Source organism: Nanorana parkeri, unplaced genomic scaffold, assembly GCF_000935625.1.
Source record: "Nanorana parkeri isolate BGI_ZX_2015 unplaced genomic scaffold, ASM93562v1 scaffold1758, whole genome shotgun sequence".
NCBI classification, from domain to species: Eukaryota; Metazoa; Chordata; class Amphibia; order Anura; family Dicroglossidae; genus Nanorana; species Nanorana parkeri.
The window spans coordinates 225,613-248,583 of record NW_017308026.1 but is presented as its reverse complement, the minus strand read 5'-3'; the positions used below and the strand labels follow the sequence as shown (position 1 = coordinate 248,583).

Here is a 22,971-nt window from a genome sequence, read left to right as displayed (position 1 = left end):
CATATAATGGGTAGAAGCCCAGAAAGAGATGATGGTAGACGGGGTATATAGAATACCAGGTTACCTTAGAAAAGAACCGGAAAGGCCTAGGGATGTTATTTGTCGCTTACATTATTATACTGAAAAGGAAGACATCATAACAGACACTTATTTTGTCACTCTCATTAACACACTCTCATCCAGACCTCGTCAACTCTTTTCTACCTTCAAGTCTCTACTATGTCCTCCACCACCACCACCCACTAACTCACTCACTGCCCAGGACATTGCCATTCATTTCAAAAACAAAATAGATACCATTCGAGATCAGATCGCCACTGTCCAATCAACTGCTCCTTTTATTATAGTACCTGATCCTCCATCACACTTGTTACTTTCCTCTTTTGATCCTGTCACCACAGAGGAGGTTTCAAAGCTTCTCTCTGACACCCACCTCACCGCTTGCCCCCTGGACCCTGTTCCCTCAAAACTAAGTCCATCTTGTCTTGAATTGTATTGTAACTGTAATGTCTTCCTTATATTGTAAAGTGCTGCGCAAACTGTTGGCGCTATATAAATACTATGTAATAATAATAATAATAACAGCAGCCAGAAAAAAGAAGCAATGACACATGATGGATATGGAATAACCATCTTCCCCGATCTCTCAAAAACAAACATTAACGCTTAAAAGGGCATTAAAACATGTACTAAGAATCCTACAAGAACGGGGGATAAGATATAGATGGGGATTTCCCTTTCAGCTGATAGTAAGCATAAATAGAAAAACGGCAACATTCAGGGCTATAGAAGATCTACCAAGATTCTTGGATGTCCTAGAACAGGGGTGCCCACAATTTTGTGTGTGAAGATCTACTTTTTGTATGACTGGCTCAATGGGATCTACCGGAACACAGGGTAGGTCCGATTGCTATAAACACACTGTAAAAAGGGTCATCTAATTACAGTGTGTGCGGATCTTTTGTCACTTGTTCACTGGAGGTGGATTACAGCATGGAACAGAACACAGAGTGTTAAGAAACTAAAGGAGCTGAAAGAACTTAAAATGGGGGAAAATGTTGATTATATGAAGAAAAGGGGGTACTAGACCAATCATGTGAGGCTGAATTATATATATCCATGTATATTGTAGCTATAGTGTATATGGATATATTTTGTCTTCCTGGAGTGTGGGAGGTTGGGGAGGGGGGGAGAGGGGATATGGGGCAACTTAAGTAAAGAAAGAAAGCAAAAGGAAATGTAGACCACAAGGCCGGAATATTGGATAATTGGTACGGGCTTGTGGGGGAACGAGTGTCTGGCGGTCAGCCATTTGGCCTCTACAACCTCATATAAGTCCAAATAATAGGACTATCTTGCACGATAAAGGTAGGAGGCAAGCTCCTACATGCAAGAATTTAATAAAGGTATATCTGGAGATGAATGTCAGGGTGAAAGAAAATATGGAAGTATGAATGTAAGAAACAGGTCATATGTATACTGCATCCGGGGTAAACATATAAATGAATGGATTAACATTGGTAACATTCAATGTAAGAGGATTCAATGTGCCAGGAAAACGATCTCAGGTTTTGTATCACTTTCACAAAAAAAGAGTGGATATTTTATGTTTACAGGAGACACACTTTAAAACAGGAGTAAATCCTGTTATTAAAGATAAAAATTACACAACGTGGATCCATAGTACAAATCCATATAAGAAAGCAAAGGGGGTATCAATAGGGATCCACAAAAATGCAAATAGACGTAAAGGGCACAGTTATAGATGATAAAGGGAGATATATATTTTTGAGATTTCTATATATTAATCAAATGTATTCACTTGCAAACATATATGCACCAAATAAGGGTCAACACAGGTTTTGTACAGGGGCACTTGCTAGATTCCAACAATTTGGGAGTGGGCTTATGCATGGTAATGGGGGATATGGATTTAATATTTGACAAATCAACTGGATACCACTGGGAAACCGCACAGAATGGGAGAGGTTTTAAAAAAACGTAAAAATAAAATGCATAACATGAGATTGGTGGATGGCTGGCGAATATTGAATCCCATGAAAAAAGATTTTACATATCACTCCTTGGTGCATAACTCTTATAGCCGCATAGATCACATCTGGATACACCAGAAGTTATTGGATTGTGCCCCAAAGATTGAGACAGAACCAATACTATGGTCAGATCATTCACCGGTATGTCTGTCATTAAAAATTGGAAAAACGGGTAGAAATATGGGGAATTGGAGATTAAATGACAATCTGCTGAAAAATATATGATGTCAAGAAGAAATAAATATTACCATTAAAAATTTTATAACAGATCATCAAGATGACACCACACCGAACCCTATTCAATGGGAGACAATGAAATGTGTTATAAGGGGAATATTGATTAAGCATGGTTCCAGACTGAAGAAAGAAAGGGCGAGTAAATTAAAGGGACTGTTTGTGAAATTAAATGAATTGGGAGGAGATGAATAAGGCGAATGTGACGATAAAAACCTCCACCCAAGTGAGGGAGGTAAGAAGGGACATTCGCAATATTCTAGACCAACAATCGTTGATAGCCAGGGATAAAAGGAAAACAAAGACATTATGAGGAAGGAGGTAAAAGTGGAAAGCTACTGGCTAGGAAAATCCACCCAAGGACATCCAATAATAATATAATGTGAATTAAAGATGGAGGGGGGAACATGCAGCATTCACCATGCTCGATATTAGAAGCCTTTCGAAAATACTATGCATCCTTATATGCACTACGAGGTAAATATACTGAAATGCCAAGGGGCAAATTTGCAGACAGAGTTAGGAAATATATAGAAGAGGCAAATTTGCCAACATTGAACCCAGAGGATGGTGAAATGCTGAGTTCGCCAATCCAAGAAAAGTAAATAAAAGAGGCGATCTATACACTACAAAATGACAAAGCACCTGGCCCAGATGGGTATACAGCTCGATTTTATAAACGGTTCGAGGGATTGATAGGCCCTTTCTTCACAAAAGCATGTAATTCAGTCACAGAGGACAGCCCTTTCCCCTTACAGACAATGGAGGCACACATATCTGTACTCCCAAAACCTGGAAAGGACCTATCAGAATGTGGACATTACCGCCCTATCTCTCTTATACAGTAATATAAGTATATAGAATATACTTATATAGTAATTTGTATATATGTAGCTTTAGCAGTTATGAAAAAACAGATGTTTGAAAATTGTCAGAAATAGGTTTGCTTAAACCAAGATGGCCGCCAGAGCATGCGACCTATGACCTTTATGTTTCCAAGGTTTAAACACAGCATTGTTTTCTACCATTTTTCCAAATTTCACAAGTTTTTACATAACGGTGTGGTTATAATTAGCATTTGAAAAAAAGAGAATCAAAATAATAGAAATATTTGTCAAATTTGACACGATTCAATATGGCCACCGAACCATGTGGCCAATTGACTTGCAATGATCAGTTGAGAATGCAGATCATACCATGACTATACACGGCAATTTGTAGATCTGTAGCTTTATCAGTTTCTGAGAAACAGATGTTTGAATATGGAGCTGAATTTAATTACCTAAAACAAGATGGCTGCCAGGCAAAGTGACCTATGACCTTTATGTTGCAAACGTTTGGGCATAGCATTGAGCTGTACCATTGGGCCAAGTTGCATCAGTTTGTGAGTAACAGTGCGCTTATAACAGGCTTTTGAAAAAAAGGCTATAACAATAACAACGCTATCTAAACACCATTGGCTTGCAGCGGCCATTTTGATTTTGGGATCAGGCCTATTTCTACAACCGTGGCAGAAGAGCTCGCCCTGGACATATGTGCAAAGTTTTGGGTTATTCTGATATATGGTTTCAGAGTTTAAGTTGTTGACAGAATATTGCACAATCCAAAATAGCGGCCAAACCATAGAGCTATACTGAGCACATGTGGTAACAGAGCAAAGCATAAGCTCACAGAGCTAGTTGTACATCTGTAGCGGTTCTGGAGATGCAGGTTTCTGAATAGTTCACAAAAAATTGTCACAAAAATCAAGATGGCTGCCACATTATGTGACTTATGACCTTTATATTATAATAAGCTCTGCAGAGCACAGGGCTGTATCAGTGTGCAAAGTTTCATGAGTTTTTGACTTACAGAGCACTTGTTACAGACATATGAAAAAAGTGGCGGAATAATAACAATAATAAAAATTATAATAATAATCTTACAACTAACAATAGGTGTCTAGCAACTTCATTGCTTGGCCACCTAATAATAATAATCTGAACAGATACAATAGGTGTCTAGCAACTTCGTTGCTTGGCCACCTAAATGAGCTGAAAGCAGCAATAAAAGGTGGCCAAGCATTAGAGCTGGTTATAGCACATGAGAAGATATTGTAGTTAGAGAGAAAAGTAGCAGGACATGATTTCATGAATTATTAAAAAAAAAAAAAAATTCAAATTGGTGACCTCTGGAAGCCATTTTGTATTTGGCAGTTATGATGTTGAGTTATCATATGTATAACAAGTTTAACATACTTCACTAGTGATATAAAAACACATTTATGCAATTGGATGCAATGTCAAAAAGTGATTGGCTTGTGGCGGCCATATGGATTTGAGGATCGGGCCTGGTTTTACAACCGTGGTAGAAGAGGTAGCCATGGGCATATGTGCAAAGTTTGGAGTTATTCTGATAAATGGTTTCAGAGTTTAAGTTGTTTGCAGAATATTGCACAATCCAAAATGGCTGCCAAACCATGTGGTCACATGACTTGTAATAAACACTCGTTGCTTGGCCACCTAATAAAAATAATAAATATAGCAGCAATAAAAAGGTGGCCAAGCTGGTTATAGTGCAAGAGAAGATGATGTAGTTAGCGAGAGAAATAGCAGGACATGATTTCATGAATTATTTTTTTTAAATTAAATTCAAAATGGCCGCCGACCTTGGTGACCTTTGGTATCCATATTGTATTTGGCAGTCATGATTTTGAGTTTTCACATGAATAACAAGTTTAACATACTGCACTAGTGATATAAATGCACGTTTGTGCAATTTTTTAAATTTGATTTACTTGTGGCAGCCATATTGATTTTGGGATCGGGCCAGTTTCTACAACCGTGGTAGAAGAGGTCGCCCTGGACCTATGTGCAAAGTTTTGAGTTATTCTGATATATGGTTTCAGAGTTTAAGTTGTTGGCAGAATATTGCACAATCCAAAATGGCCGCCCAACCATGTGACCAATAGAGTTATAATGAGCACATGTGGCAACAGAGCAAAGCATAAGCTCACAAAGCAAGTTGTACATCTGTAGCTTTAGCAGTTCTGGAGATGCAGGTTTCTGAATAGTTCACAAAAATTGCCGCAAAAACCAAGATGGCTGCCACATCATGTGACCTATGACCTTTATATTGCAATAAGCTCTCCAGAGCACAGGGCTCTACCATGAGTTTTCATGAGTTTTTGACTTACAGTGCACGTATTACAGGCATTTGAAAAAAGCTGCAGAATAACAATAAAAATAATAATCTTTAACCACTTGAAGACCATGGTGTTTCACCCCCTTCCTGGCCAGGCCATTTTTCAGTATTCAGCGCTGCGGTACTTTGACTGACGTTTATTCCGTCATGCAATGCTGTACTGATACGAATTTCATACCATTTGTTGGGGACAGATAGAGCTTAATTACCACTGGGGTTTTTATTTTTTACTATATAACAAAAAAAGTACCCTAAATTTAAAAAGAAAACATGTTTCCCTATAAAATGTTACGAAACATTTATTCTCACCCCATTTTTTTGGTATAATATAAAAGACAGGGTCACGTAGGGTAAATAGACACTAAACATGTCAACCTTTAAAATTGCGGGCGCCCGCGAAATCGCAGAAAACGACCGCAGCCAAAATTGGCCATAGGCGACGCTTTAAACGTTTTTACCGCTCATCAGTTTAGTGTTATCAGTGATTGATGGCCCTAGAATTATTGCTCTCACTCAGACGTTCGCGGCGATATGTAACATGTGCGGCATAATGGGTGCAATCGTCGTTTTCGTACATAGGCGCACCCGACCCATGTTTGCGTGTGTATGTGGGGGGGCGGGGGACTTTCAAAAAATGTTTGTGTTATTTTTTTATTATTATTTGTGAATATTTTTTTTAGCTTCTTTATTTTTTTTAATGCTGTAATTTTTATTTTTTTTTAGACTTAACTTTATTGCTATAACATAGGGGACTAAGAAATCCCCTATGTAATAGCCAGTTCACCAAACAGGTCCTCTTTATGGAGACATCAGGGGTCTCCAAGACCTCTGATGTCACCTAAGGATCCCAGAGAAGCTGATGAAGCAGAGATCTGCTTCATCAGCTTCTCTCCGGTGTTCTGCACCGGAGAGTGACACTGAATGCAGGAAGTGATGTAATATACATCACTTCCTGCATTCGGGGACAGGAAGAGAGCTCAAAAGGGAGATCGAGTAATGATCTCCCTTTGATCTGCTGTTAGGAGCGTCGCCGTTCCGGTCCCAGCCGCACCGGCCACAGCGGATCACGGACGCCTGATCGCTTGTATGTAAACAGCCGTTGCTGGCTGTTTACATGCTCACAGTTTTCCCTCTCGTGCGCGCGCTGAGTGCCGCACACGAGAGGGGGGAAGGGGCAGGACGTCTTAAGACGCCCTCCCGCTCCTAGCAGACTCCCGTCCGGCCGTTCACAAACGGCCATGGACGGAAGGTGGTTAATAAAAATAATAATCTTAATAACAATAGGTGTCCTTGCAACTCCGTTGCTTGGCCACCTAATAATAATCAGCACAATAACAATAGATGTCCTTGCAACTTCGTTGCTTGGTCACCTAAATATAGGTGCAAGCAGCAATAAAAGGTGGCCAAGCAGTAGAGCCGGTTATAGCACATGAGAAGATATTGTAGATGGAGAGATAAAATGCAGGACATGATTTCGTGAATTACAACAAAAAATTGTAATTCAAAATGGCCACCGACCTTGGTGACCTTTGGAACCCTTATAGTATTTGGCAGTTATGAGGTTGAATTATCATATGTATAACATGTTTAACAGACTTTAAAGGAGAACTATTGGGTCCAAGCTTTTCTTTACTTTTGGATTAAATGGGCTATAGGAGTAAATGTTACAATTTACTCCTATAATCCAAAATGCACCCTAAACATACAATCGTTACTTTAAGATGGTGGGCGGGGCTAAGCACTGCAGTGGGGAGAGATCTCGACAATACTGTCGGGAACCTCCCAACTGATCTTTCTCACTGTGACTGACGGCATTTCTTGAGAACAGCTGCGCGTCCACGAATACATGGGCATGCGCAGAAGCTCTCTTCCTACCTCCACATCCCCGTCGTCTGTGTTGGAACCGATAACATTGACATCTATAATACAGCTTTGACGCAAAGGTTCCTTGATATTTTGAATGGAATCAGCAGGTGGCTGATATGCAAATGAGGGCCATCAAAGGGTTCTTGGGGCTCGACACTGATGAATGAAGATCTGCCAGGACGGTCATGTCCTGGGGCAAGCCCGACCCCCTGCTGGTATTTACTGCCCACACCTGTGCCAGCAAGGCATATATGCTGGGATGGCGGCAGGGGCATATGATGGAACCTTCTTCCTGTGTGATACTAACCTAGCTCACCAGCAAGACCTTTGGACAAGACAAGTCTTTCTGAACTCTGCAATCAAGAATGTGATTCGCTGAGACCTGCTGGGGAGGCGTGTTCTGAGAACAGAGAAAAACCCATGGCATGTGTGAATGAGTGAGAGAATGGTGTAGCCAGCTGAAGGATCCTAACCTCAATTCCTACCCCTCCAAATACCCTTTCCGATTCCCTTAATTGTAATTAGAATGTATGTATATCCCTATTTGTAAATAAACCCAACACTTATTTAAGATTCAGGTGATCATTGCTGAATACTGAAAAATGGCCTGGATGGGAAGGGGGTTTAACACCGCGGATGTCAACTGGTTAAGGCACCCCCAAATCAGAGCACATTCTACAGTCTGTGCCAGCAAATGACAGCGCGTGCATGGAAGGTCGTTTCTCCTCAGTGCCTCCGCCCCTTCTTCCTCTCTCTCCATCTTGAAAATGGGCAGCATTTGTATGACAACCTGTTCCCCGTAAATCTTAGTTCCCCCTGATAGTTCCCCTGACCGTTCAGGTATTACCATAACCCCACCCCTTACAGCTGATTAGTATTTACATAGCCCCGCCCCCTGGAAAGAGAAGGGAGGCTGAGACCGCTTGCTGCTTCTCAGTTGACTCTGCGCCCTGCTCCCACATGTCAGCGTGCACACTCCAGCCGTACACAGTGTGCTTGACTAGAGAAAGCGCGGCCACGGCAGATTTGAGTTAGGAAAAAAAAAGCTGAGGGCGGGGCTGCATTCCCTGTTAACGCTCCCCAAGAGGAAAGGAGCTTGGAGCATGGCTGCAGGTGACTGTTTTCTGTGACTTGTGATTAATTTTTCTGGGATGTGCTGCGACTTTGGAAAAGAAGAATGCTATTAGAGTAAAAGGCAAGAAGTACTTTTATTTGCCCTTAGGTCATAATTCTCCTTTAATACTGATAGAAATGCACGTTTATGCAGTTTGATGCAATGTTAAACGTGACTGGCTTGTGGCGGCCATATTGATTTTGGGAGCAGGCCAGGTGTTTCAACCATGGTAGCAGAGGTTGCCTTGCAATGTTTTGAATTAATCTGATAAATGGTTTCAGAGTTTAAGTTGTTGGCAGAATATTGCGCAATCCAATATGGCTGCCAAACCATGTGGTCAAATGACTTGTAACGAACATATTTGACTGCTGAGCTTAGCATATCCTAACATTGCAATTTGTATATCTGTAGCTTTAGCAGTTATAATAAAACGATGTTTGAAAATTGTCAGAAATAGGTTTGCTTAAACCAAGATGGCTGCCAGAGCATGCGAGCTATGACCTTTATGTAAAATTTCATACGTTTTTACATAATGGTGTGGTAATAATTAGCATTTGAAAAAAAAGAGTATCAAAATAGAAATATTCGTAGAATTTGACAATTCAATATGGCCACCGAACCATGTGGTCAATTGACTTGTATTAATCAGTTCTGAGTTTACTAAAAGACAAAGAGGGGGTGCCTTTTCCTAGTGCAGATCAGTTTTATTCAACAATTTTTGTCTTTGTCTTTTAGTGATCCCAGTCCCCCTGACTGCCTTGGGGCTGCTTCCTGCATAGATGCCAAAACATTAAACTCTCTATGAGAGACTGTGTATGATCTACCTCTGGCGCTTCCTGATACACCACTTCAGTTCTGAGTTCAGATCACAGCCTAACTGTACACAGCAATTTGTACATCTGTAGCTTGAATAGTTTCTGAAAAACAGATGTTTGAATATGGAGCTGAATAGCGTCACCTGAAACAAGATGGCTGCCAGGGAATGTGACCCATGACCTTTATGATACAAAAGATTAGTCATAGCACAGAGCTCTTCCATTGGGCCTAGTTGCATGTGTTTCTGAGTAACAGTGCACTTATTACAAGCTTTTGAACAAAAGGCCATAATAATAATAACAACACTATCTAAATACCATTGGCTTGCAGCGGCCATACTGATTTTGGGATCGGGCCCATTTTCAACCGTGGTAGAAGAGGTTGCCCTGGACATATGTGCAAAGCTTTGAATAATTCTGATATATGGTTTCAGAGTTTAAGTTGTTTGCAGAATACTGCATAATCCAAAATGGCTGCCAAACCATGTGACCAATAGAGCTATAATGAACACATGAGATAACAGAGCAAGGCATAACCGCAATTTATACATCTGTAGCTTTAGCGGTTCTGCACAAGCAGATTTCTGAATATTTGCAAAAATTGTTGCAAAAAACAAGATGGCTGCCACATCATGTGACCTATGGCCTTTATATTGCAATAAGCTCTGAAGAGCAAGGGCTTTACCATTGTGCGAAGTTTCATGAGTTTTTTTACCATCAGTGAACTTTTTACAGGCATTTGAAAAAAGTGTCAGAATAATAAGAATTACAAAAAAAAGAATAATAATCCGAATAACAATAGGTGTCAACTTTGTTGCTTGGCCACATAATAATCTTAACAATAGGTGTCCTTGCAACTTCGTTGCTTGGCCACCTAATAATAATAATATAAACCTACGTGTGCGTGTACATATGGTTGCTAGTGGTGGTGGCGTAATGGTGTGGGGGATATTTTCTTGGCACACGTTGGACCCCTATGTACATATTAAGCATTTAAATGCCACAGCCTATCAAATATTATTGCTTAACAACATGTCAATCCTTTTATGACCACAGTGTACCCCATCATCTGATGGCTACATCCAGCAGGATAACTTGCCATGTCACAATGCTAAAATCTCAAACTGGTTTCTTGAACATAATGCTTTTGTTTCCAGCACCTTGTCGATCTATGTCACAAAGAATAAAGGCAGTTTTCCAACCCGGTACTAGCAAGGTGTACCTAATAAAGAGGCCAGTGAGTTTATATATGTATATATGTGGACTTCAGCTTTCTCCTGTAAGGTTTGACAAAGGGCACAGCCCAAAACGCTTTGCCTAGGGAATGCCACCCGTAAGGAGACGCTTGCTGAAGCCACTGCTTCACAGCTGCTGAGCCGCACAGCTATGACAGTGCTACTACTGCTGAAGCTCTGCATACTGTGTTTCTCCACCAGTTTGTGCACGCCTTCATCTGATTGCTGCCCAAGACAGGTTGTACGAAGACACTACATAGCTTCTCATTGAAATGCTCCTTTGCAGTGAGCTTTTGTGCATAATTTCTTTCTTTTAGGCTACATTCACACTTGCCACTTGCATTTTTGTGTTCTATATGAAGAAAAAAAATCTGTCAGGCTAGATGCTGTGTTTATACTTCTAGATGCATTAAATGATGCATGTTTACATGCATATGCGCCAAGATGCACCTGGTACCAAATCCTGCCATCAAATCATGTTTAAAAATGTTTACATGCGTTTTGGTGCGTTTAGAAGTTTAAATTGATTCCTAGATGCATCGGACTTATGTTTTCTAAATGCAGATAAACTGACTGCAGTAAAAGCATCTAAATGGGACATGTGAATAGATACATTGGAAATCATACGATGCATATATATGCGTTTAGAAAAGCTTCCACATATAAATGCATCTAATCGCACCTCGTGTGAATGTAGCCTTAGTAACAAAATTTTATCTTATCATACGATCAGGCAATCCTGCTCTCTTTTGTGTTATTACTATCCCTAAGCTGTGCTGTTTGCTTCTTTTACCACCCTAATTGGATCCTGCCTTAGAATATTTTCTAAGATACTGTCACACAGACAGGGTGAGAATTCGAAATGTGCCACTGCTCTTGGTGATTATGTGAGTGTGACCATTTATAATTTGTTTCTAATGACAGCTCAGATAATGCAATAGTGGTGTGCCCATTTTTTGTGTTCTTATGCTTTCAGTTGGTTCTCCACACCAGCAATTTATAGGCTGCCATACTTGCATATCTATAAACTAACACTTTGGTTCAAGAGACTTTGATTGTAGCATATCGTAGAAGCGTGCCAGCTTGTTGTGTTCTTTTCAGTAACACATATATTAATTTTTTGTTTTATAAAACTTACGTGGACAGCATGTCTAACGGTAGAGTCAGTAGTGAGCTCACAGAGCCAGTAAACAAACACTTGTATATACGACCTGCAAAGAAAAAAAATACATACATTTAACTATGTGCAATTCCCCACAAAAAAAGCCCATACAAATTAAAATAAATACAATTTACTTTGCCAATAACACATCCAGAGTTAAATTGATAAATAATTACTGTGCAACATAGTAGTTCACCATAAAACAGCATTACATAGTATTTGAGGTTGGAAAAAAAAAAAGACGACCTTTGTGTGTCTGTCTGTGTGTTCTGCGTGCATGTGTGTATATGAGTCCCTGTGTGGTCTTCGTTTTTAAGAGTGCCTGTATGTTTGGGTCTCTGAGGACAGTATCTAATTGATTTTTGAATGAATCAATGTTCTCTGCTACCACTGCTTGTGGCAGAGAGTTCCAAAATGTTACCACTCTGAAAAGAAGCCCCTACACCCTTTGTGGTTAAATCTTTTCTCCACCAATTTCAGGTGGGGGCCTCTAGTCCTTGTTGGGGAGTTTACAGTAAAAAGTGTATTGCTGATGTTGCCATCTCCACTAAACATTTTGTACAACAAAATCATGCCCCCTCTTAATCTCCTCACTTCCAGCGTGAACAACAAATTTGAAATTAGCAACTTGTCTCATAGCTTTGATCCTTCAGCCCCTTAATTAGTTTTGTTGCCCTTCTCTGGACTCTCTCTAGCTCAAGGACATCCTTTCTGTGGATTGGAGACCAAAACTGAACCACATACTCAAGATGTGGCCGAACCAGTGATCTATGAAGTGGCAAAATTGTTGCTTGGTCTCTACAGTACATTCCCTTTTTAATGCAAGACAGTACTAGCTTTGTTTCCCGCAGCCTGGCATTACATGTTGTTATTCAAACCTCAGTCAACCACTTATCTTATGCATTAAGCTACTCACATGCTTATCTCCATTAAACACATCTTTTTCTTGTATATTGAGGATATACAAGAAAAAGATATTGAGGAGAAAAATGAATTTAATACCTCAGCCTTCTCCCTGTCGTTTGCGATTAATCTTCGATTCTCATATTTTATTGGGCCTACCTGTTTTTTTTTTTACCTTTCACTGTTTATGTATTGGAAGAATTTTTGGGGGTTCTTCTTACAGACTGTGCGATATGTTTTTCGTAATCTGTTTTAGCTGCCCAGATTTCATGTTTACATATCTTACTGCATTCCTTGTATTTTTGGACAAAGTATAAGGCTGCTCTTATTGCAGAGATCTCTGGAGTTTATAATCAGAAATATCTCCCAGACTGGGTCCTGATGGAACCCTGTTCAGCTTCAGGGGTACCTATTGACCAACTAAAATGGATGCTGCCGAGACAGAGACCAGCGGTCTTAGCTCCCACACTCTCTCAATCTATGCTCATTTGGGACTCAGTGAGGGAGAATAGAGATTTTGTATCCTCACATAATCCTTTAGCACCAATCTTTGGCAATACCAGGTTTTGCCCAGGGAGGCACTGTGGCCTGTTCCGATGGTGGCAGGATAAGGGCTTATACAGGATAGCACAAGGTTTTAGGGGATGCAGACCATTGACCTTGAGGTACTGTCAGGAGACCTTACATATGCCGCAATCTGAACTGTTCCGATTCAGGCAACTTAACCATTTTTTGGCATAATTGAAGCTGCATGAGTCGGATAAACAGTTTGTCACGACATATGAGAAGTGGTGTTTAGGAGAAGGACAGACTGGAGGTATTTCATTGATTTACGCTTTATTAATGGAATCGGAAGAAAAATTGCCCTATATGATAGCATGGGAACAAGATCTAACACAAGTTATTTCAATGGAGACCTGGCGAAATTGCTGCACTCGGGGAATCACAGGATTAATTAATATATCTTTATTAGAAGCAAATTATAAAGTTATGGCTAGGTGGTATTTGGTCCCGTCCAGGCTGGCTAAGATTTACCCGGAGGTGTCTCCTGCATGTTTTAGGGGCTGTATTCTCCCGGGAACTATGTATCATATATGGTGGCAATGTCCAAAGATTAGATCATTTTGGAACAGAATTTTCGCTTTGATATATAAAATAATGGGAGTTCGCGTCCCAAGGGAAGCCCAATACATATTGCTGAATTGCCCAATTCCAGGACTGTCCAGGGCTCAGGATAGATTATTTTTTTTCTTTTGCTTAGCGGCCAAAATTACTATAGCCAAAGCCTGGAGGTCACTAAGCATCTCCTTTAAACAATTTAAGTCAAAAATGTCATGGATAATGATACATGAAAAGATGAATAGCATGCTTCAGAACAATGAACAAAAATTTGAGCTAATTTGGTCTCCTTGGATGATGTATAATGGCCTGGGAGATGATATATGAAGCAAGATGGATTTAGTGTGGAGGGGAAGACCAGAATGTTAGCAATATAGGGGAATTTATGTTTGTATGTATGTATGTATGATTTGTATATATGTTATTTGTGAATATAAAATAAAAGAATTTGGAATGGAATGCCAATGCAGTACCTGCCATCTTATATTTTTTAAATGCCAGCTTCTTTTGATGTGTTGTCTTACCGTTTTATTTAGCCATGAAGTCTTACCTCTCTATCTTTTATTTTTGTTGTAATAGCATTATGCAATATATTCTTAAAACAATCCCGCTTCTTGTCAGTGTTCATTGTTAGAAATATGTTGTCCCATTTAGTGTCATACACTAGATCAGTGTTTTTCAACCTTTTTTGTGCAAAGGCACACTTTTTTCATGAAAAAAATCACGAGGCACACCACCATTAGAAAATGTTAAAATTTTTTACCTCTGTGCCTATATTGACTATATATAAAGTAATTCTCTTGAATAGGAATCAAATAAACACAAATAAATTATTTTATAATTACTTTATTATGAAATAATAAAGTATTTTATAATTGTTCATATTTCTGTTCAATCCATGACTTAACTTCACACTTCACACAAATACGTTTTAAATTCAAACTGTTGCACTGACGTAGCCCTGGTTAAAGTAGGGTTCAGTGGGGTCTCACTAGTCTTGGTTAAACCCCACAGAGCCCTGGTGAGACCCTACCAAGCCCTGCTTTAACCAGGGCTCTGTAGGGTCTCACCAGAGCTATGTGGGGGTCTCACCAGCCTGGTTAGACCCCTCAGAGCCCTGGTGAGATCCCACACTGCCCTGGTTAAACCCGGACTCTGTAGGGTCTCACCAGCACCAGGGCTCCGTAGGGTCTCACCAGGGCTCCATGGGGTCTCACCATGGCTTTGTGGGGTCTCACCAGGGCTCATAGGGGGTCTCACCACACTCCGGGGGGAAACACCTTCACCCCCTTCTCTTTCCTAGGAAGCCGGGTTAGGGGGGGGGCTTTACATTTGGTTCTGCCCTCTGCGGTTAGAATGAGTCACACTTTAATGATCACTTTAATAACTCCTTCATGGCACACCCAGCGTTACCACACAACCCCAAAAGCCCCATGGCTTTGTGGGGTCTCACCAGGGTAGCAGATTTTGCCTTGTACACACATGCGATGACTCACCGGCCCAAGAGTGAGGAGGAGACTCAGCCAGGGCTCAAAATTTCAAGTCCTGAGCTACTAGCCAGGCCTTAAGAGTTACTCGCCACCAGTCGCCCCACCTGACCCCTACCGTGCCCCGCCCTTAACTCTGCCAGGTCAGTGGTGTGACACAGAGAACAGAGATCAGTAACAATGCAGAGTGCAGAGGCCAGTGGTATGATGCATAGTACAGAGGCCAGCAGTGTAATGCAGATCTCACGGCACACTAGTGTGCCGCGGCACAGTGGTTGAAAAACGCTGCACTAGATGACGCAGCTTATCGAAATTTGCCTTTTTGAAATTTAGCATTCTTGTCAAACCAACACACTTCTCTTTTCTGTACCTAATAAAAAAACTAAATCACCCTGTGATCACTATTACCCACTGTATCCCTAATTATGTCTGCAACTAGGTCTGCATTATTGGAAATTATTAAATCTAGAATAGCATTCTTCCTGCTTGGAACATGAACCATCTGATCCATGAAATTGTCCAGCAGCAGGTTTAGGAAATGGCCAGCCTTTATAGAAAAAGCAGTTCCATTTGACCAATCAGTGTCCGGATAATTAAAGTCACCCATTATAACAACATTTCCCTGCTTGCCAGCTATTGCTATTTGGGAATGTAGGTGAGCCTCCTTCTCCTCACTTATGTTCGGGGGTTTATAACACACACCCACAATTAGTTTACCACTAGCTTCACTCTTGTCTAGTTCTAGCCACAAAGCCTTAACACCGTTGCAACTCTCTGTCGTGAGGTCATCTCGTATGTGCACAGCTATATTGTTTTTCACATGCATACCCCTCCTGCCCTTCTACTAACCCTTTCCCTCCTTAACAGGTTGTACCCTTCTACATTAGTAGCTCAGTCATGCGAGCTGTCTAGCCAAGTTTCTGTTATTCCCACTATATCGACATTCTCTTCGAGTAGCAGAAGTTCAAGATCCTCTAATTTGTTAGCCAGCATTTGTGTACACACATTTTAGTTTGGTGCTAGTGGTTTGCGTTTTATTATTGCTCATTCCTGAATCCCAACTTTATCTGCGGTTGGTACAGTTGATACATCACTAATTAGGCTGACTGGAGTGAGCCCTCTGTCCGCCTTTTTATTACATCCCTTTATATTAATTGCCCCTGTAGTTACTTGCTCTCTGTTTATTATACCCATTTTAATTCCTCCCCCCCTCCCCCCCATATTTTAGTTTTAAAAGCTCCTCCAATCTTTTAACCAATTTCTCCCACAGAAGTGCTGCACCTTACCCATTTAGATGCAGCCCAGTTCTCCATGAACCCAAAGCCCTTTTTCTGACACCAGTTCCACAGCCACTTGTCCAGTTCTCTCAGCTCCCTCTGAAGTGGCTTTTTGCACTGGCAGTATTTCAGAAAATACTACAGTGGAGGTCCTTTTTTTAACCTAGTACCTAAGTCTTTGAAATCGTTTTTTAGGACACCTAACTGCAGAAGAAAAAAATAGTCCTGCTGTTCCAACTGGCACAGTTTGATGAGCAGGGTTGATGAGCATGCTCTTGAAGCAGACGCTGCTGTGTGTTCTGTCTCTATCCACTATTGCATCACTCAGCTCCGCCCCAACATATGTTTTGTTGCAGACAACTGGTGTCGCTCCCCTTGTGACAGATAGGATACCCACTACTCATACTTGCTGGGAATCATCAGGTGCACAGTTTTATGTGAGTAACATTTTTTTAATAGAGGTTTTTTTTTACATTTAAAATGGAGAGTGCTATGGCTTGTCCTTTGTTTTATATATACTAACATGTCCTGGAGAGGAGACTCATACATAATAAGTGGACCATCAGTGAAAAGCCTGAACTAGCAGGTGGTGAGGTGATTAACCCTCCTTAGAAAGGCAATCAACGCTTTCTGACCTTTATTCAGAAAGGTCTCTACAGAAGGTGAGCAAACGTTCACTGGGTGTGAACGCATTGCAAGTGGATAACACTTTGGAACATGATTTGGTCATATACACTGTATATAAAGTTATTGCAATCTGAAAATGTGCACCCGTGGTGCTGGCAGCTCAACGACCTCCAATTGGAATACGCACTACTGACGGGTCAGGTAGCGCAGAACCTAACCGATTTCTTTACGCGGAATTAGGTGCTGAAACAAATGAAACCCCGTCAGGCACCAAGGCCGGACGGTTTCTCCCTCCGTTATTTTAGATCCTTCACAGATGAATTGGGATCCCCGTTCCTCAGGGCGTTGAATTCTTTACTCTCGGGCCAACCTTTCCCGGCCGACACCCTTCGCGCTTCCATTACGGTCATCCCGAAAGGACCCCCTACTTTGTTCTAGCTTTCGCCCGATATCCCTGCTGAACGTTGACTTAAAACTATTTTCCAAGATCATAGCAAATCGTCTGTTGATGGTGACTTGCCGGCTCATACATACAGATCAGGTGGGCTTTGTACCGTAGAGGGACGCCAAAGATAACACGGTCGAAGTTCCCACCATCCTGTTATTGACAGACGCAGAAAAAGCTTTCGACCGAGTGCACTGGGCGTCCCCCAGGCGCCGCTCAGAGAAATAGGACTGGGTGATAACTTATGTTGCTGGGGATCAGCTATCTACTCCATACCCACGGCAAGGGTGAGAGTTAATGGGACATATTCGAATTATTTTGCACTGTCAAATGGTACCAGACAAGGCTGCCCACTCCCCCCCTTGCTCTTTGTCCTGACGTTGAAACCGCTTCTCTGTAGAATCAGGGCTGAGCCAAATATCTCTGGCCTCTTGCAGGGACCCAACTCACAAAATTGCGGGTTATGCAGACAACCTACTGTTAATGTTGACCAAACCCACTGTCTCTCTCCCTAACTTAATGCGGGAACTGGCAAACTATGGAGAGCTCTCAAATTCCAAAATAAACCTACAGAAGTCCAAAGCTCTCAACCTCACAGTCTCCTCCTCCACCATGACAGGCCTGGACATCCACATTACCTACCTAGGGACGAAACTCCCAGCATCCATAGACAAGATCTTGAAGCCAAACTTTCCTCTGTTCTTAGCTACTGTCCGACGTGATCTTGCAAAGTGGTCAGGGCATACACTGTTCTGGTTGGGGAGGAATAGCGTACTCAAGATTAATATCTTTCCTAGGCTTCTATACCTTTTGCAGACCCTGCCTGTCTGGATCCCAATCTCATTCTTGAAATCAGTGCGTAGGGAGTTCACATCCTTTTTGTGGGCGAATGCCGTGCACAGACTAAACAAAACCATTCTAGCACTGCCCAAATCACAGGGGGGGGATCAGATTCCCTGATCCCCTTCGCTACCACTTGGCATGGTTGAGTGGTGCAACATTTCTTCTGATAAACACTAACTGCACCTGGAACAAGCCAACTCACCCTGACCCATGGTGGGTCTGCTTTGGATCGAGGCGTCCCCTCCTAGGGAAATTCTCCACCATCCACTGGCATGCAACACGCTTAAAGTTCTTAGGGCAACATCCAGTCTACTTTCAACTGGCACGTCCCAGTCATTGATGACCCCTGTGATCGGCGACCCAGTTTTTGTCCCAGGCCTGGAGGATAGACCATTTACCCGTTTTGTGACATCCAACCAGTTCCGTATCGCCCACTTCTGGCCTGCACAAGACTATCTATACTTACAAATGCTGGCTGCCAAGGTAACCCCTCTCCTATTGAGATGGCAAGATCTACAACTACGCCACTTTCTCACCAGTCTACTGGGCTCCTCTTCGCCGCGTTCTGACTTGACCCCTTTTGAGATTTGTTTGAAGGGGGGTACGTGGAGCACAGTCTATCCACGGCACATGCCCCGATTCAGTCCCCAGCTACACACGAACCGGTCTTCCTGGAAAAATGGGAGAAGGATCTGGGACTCACCTTCACTCAGGAACAAAAATACACAGTATTAAACTTTGTGCATAAAGCCTCTGCGGCCAGTTCCATTCAGGAATCGGGCTACAAAATACTCATCAGATGGTACTTTGTGCCAGCTAAACTCCACAAGATGTTCCCTCAGTCCTCTCCGACCTGCTGGAGATGCGAGCAAGAAGTTGGCTCCATTATGCGCATTCTTTGGTAGTGCCCAAAGATTTGGGATACTGTCCTACGTACCATCAATCACCCGACTGGGATTTCTCTAATTGATGACCCAGCAGCAGTCCTGCTCCACCAGTCCTCACTACCCAGGTCTCAGTACTGCTGATCCACCTGATTAATGGGGCTAGGGCTTGCACACCACTAGGCTGGAAGAGTCCAGTTTCTCCCTCCGTGAAACTGTAGCTCAAAAAGGTAAATGAGATCCGTGTGATGGAGGAGCTGACCACCACTCTTCATCATACTGCTACCAAATTCAGGAAGACCTGGCTCTATTGGCTAGAATTCCTTTATTCACCGGAATATAGTACCTTGATGGTCTCAAAGAGCCTCCTTCCGCTTGGGGGGGGGCAGCCCCCCTGCTGGATTCTACCATACTACTTGCCTCTCTGCCCGTTTCCGCTTCTGACCTTGCTCTCTCCTACATGTGTATGGTTCGTGTTCCCATATATGTCATCCACATGCATGTGGTCATGTTGTCTTGTCTGAATGTCTACAGTCTAGAGTTTTGCTGGAACTTAATGATTGAGGATGAGCTTCCTTCCTATTGCTCACCACCTAACTTTAGCCCTAACTTCTTGATTTGTCCTTGACCGGACTTTCCCTGCTACCTCACAGTGGCTAGTAATTGCACAACGCCCTCGGGCGACCTCGCTCTGTGCTATCCAGCTTACACTTACTGCACTTAGCTCTGATGTACTGCGCGTCTCATCCACCAGTTGGGACGCGACACTGCCACTGTGATTTCCCCTTTCCATTTTGTATTATGTCTGTCTATATGCTGCCTCCAGACCTTTTTATGTACTCTTACAATACTCAGGATTCTTTCCTATTTGTGGGGTGGCAAGGCCCAACCACCCAGGTCCTTATTTGAAGAAGATGCATAATAGTCTGTTGTGAACCTATGCTTTTTGTGTGATTGTGTTATGAAAACTTAAAAAAATAAATAAAAGAACTGGGCAGATGAACTGCAATGTGTATTCACAGAGAACCAAAGAGACACTGTTCTTGCTATGGCTTTTAAATCATCTCTTGCCAGCAGATAACAGGAGATGGGATACAATATTTTGACACATTGGTATAGGGTTCCTTGGCTGCTGCACAGGATCTAAAGTTCTATTCCGGACCTCTGTTGGAGATGTGGTTCAGCTTTGGCTACGAGGTTACACAAATTTTGGATTTGTCCTAAGGTAAGGCCCTTCTGGCAGCGGGTACTGGGAATTGTTGAGACCTTGACAGGAGCAAACCTCAGAGATGACCCAGCTGCATGTCTGTTACACCTCATCGCCGATCTCCAAATACCGGCACTCTTCAACATATCACTTATCGAATGCCACCAGAGCTTGTTATACTTCTGAAATGGAGAGATACTCAACCTCCTTCAGTACAACTATGGCTCTCTAGGGTACAGGACATCTACCGCATGGAGGACCTAATAACCTCTTTGAAAAATACAGAACGTAAATTCAATGCCACCTGGGGTCCTTGGTTGTGGTACAGAACCTCCTCCCAGTGCCCTCAGCCACTCTCTCAATTTTGAATCTGTGGGCTACAAATTTATCATCCATCCCTGACACGTTATCAGAGGTCTATAGTATCCACACCTTATCACCTGACTCACACAGATGATGACCCGTGTTGGGAGTTGGCCCTGTCTTGACCACCGGAATCCGCCCGGTCCTTTGTCCTTTCTCTTCTTTCCCCCCCTCTCTCTTTCACTTCTTTTTTCTCTTGGCATCGATTCAAGTTTGATCTTATATACACTTCCCTGTCAGGGCTTTTTGGATCTCTACAGAACAATCACTTAATCTGAAGTTTTGTATATTGCAGGTTAGGTTTAATATTTCTTGATTGTTATACTTGCTATTGAACGTATTGTAATACTGTGCTTACTGTTTGGACTACTGTTTTTGTGGACTTTTCATTTTTACCATCACTTTATGTTTCTGTACTCTGTTGATTTGAAACAGTTAAACAATTGTTTTTTTTAAAAAGGTTGCCTTCTGTGACAACAAAGTAAGATCTCAAATACTTTTAAAAAAGGAGGCTTTTGCAAGACCAAGAGAATTGAATTTGTTCTACATCACACTGAAGAAAAGCTAAAATCAGAGTCACTGAAAAGGCACGTGAACTAAGCCCTTCACACCAGGAAATATATGCTAGGTGCGATTATATTTTTTGGGGTAAGTAGATAAACATGGGAGGGATCACAGATTTAGAAATTCTCGTCTCTAAGGCTTTCAATAGCCATACTGTTAAAACCAGCGTCTGTAAGGCAGGATGAAAGATGGGACCCTGAGACATATGGTCCAATGGAAGAGGCAGTCTCCAGGGAACGTCTGCGACTAACCATACCACATCTGCATACCAAAGGTGATGGGGCCAATCGGGAGACACCAGAATAACGGTTATCCCTTCAATTTCCACCCTACATAGGAGTCACAGTAGAAGTTTTAAAGGTGGAAAGGCATAGAGAAGATTGTACCTGCCCCGCGGCACTATCAAAGCATCCGTCGCATCCGCTCAGCGATCTTATATCCTGGACACAAAGTTCTGCACTTTCCGATTCGATCGGGAAGACAGAAGGTCCATGACTGGTGGTCCCCATCTCTGCCGAATCTGATCAAAAAGGACCTCCGGATGGAGAGTCTATTCTGCTTGATCAAAGGCCTGATGGCATAAGTAATCCATCTGCCAATTGTATATCTCTGGAATGTAGACTGTAGACAGAGCTGGCACACAAGCTCTCCGCCCAACCAAGGATGTGAGACACCTTCTCTATGGCAGCTGGACTGCTCTGACCACCCTGATGATTAACATACACCACTGCAGTGGCATTGTCTGATTGAATCCTGACAGGGTGCCCTTGTAGTAGATTTTTCCAATGTAATAGACAATTTGATTGCTTGCAACTCCAGCACACTCATTGGTAACTTGGCCTCCTCGGGCCAGCACTCTAACAATGACAACTGTCTGGTCACTACACCCCAGCTGCTTAGACTGGTGTCCATAGTCACAATTAAATGGAGTAACAACTTCCCATTTATCAATGTAAAGGAAACTTAGCCAAGGAGGCCTTGACTGTCAGACTCACCCGCATTTGTCTGTCAATTGATGAGGGTGACTTGTCCAATTGTTGAAGAATCTCTCTCTGTAGAGTCCGAGTATGGTGTTGCACATATGGGAGGAAGCAACAAAAGGACCCCCCCATATAAGTGCAAATTGTCACCCATTTGCGAGACAGCAGAACGCAAATCTGGGTCCAAAGTCTCTGAATCTTGAATCTGAATCAGTCCCAGATGAAATTAGAGAATGATGATTTTTCTGAGCTTTACAATCTTACCAAACTCCTCAAGAGCATGCATGGTGATCAACAGATCAATTTCCACATCCAACCGAGAATCCGCCCGAAGGAGGAGGTTGTGCAATTTAGCCCCAACAGAGATCCTCTGCTGTCTCAACAGGGCAAGGAAAGGTGCCAAAACTTCAGCAAAGATCCGAGCGGCCGAGGCAAGGCCAAACTAGAGGGCTATAAACTGAAAATGGTCTTTCCCGAATGCAAAGTATAGGAAATATTGATGAGTCTGACAAATTGGAGCATGTAGATAAGCATCTTTATACATAAACATTATATATATATATATATATACACATACATACATACATACATACATACATACACACACAC

The 22,971-nt window shown here is 42.1% G+C and overlaps 1 protein-coding gene across 1 annotated transcript in view; it reads right to left on the bottom strand.

The window, feature by feature from the left end:
- The window catches only part of LOC108799560 (E3 ubiquitin-protein ligase MARCH6-like), a gene marked incomplete at its 3' end in the record, with an annotated part of 212,060 nt that overhangs the window by 50,743 nt on the left and 138,346 nt on the right, over window positions 1–22,971 (bottom strand). Inside the window, exon 5 of the mRNA XM_018571434.1 lies at window positions 11,640–11,712. Coding sequence (XP_018426936.1) covers window positions 11,640–11,712 — 73 coding nt within the window. The remainder of the gene's footprint in view (window positions 1–11,639; window positions 11,713–22,971) is intronic.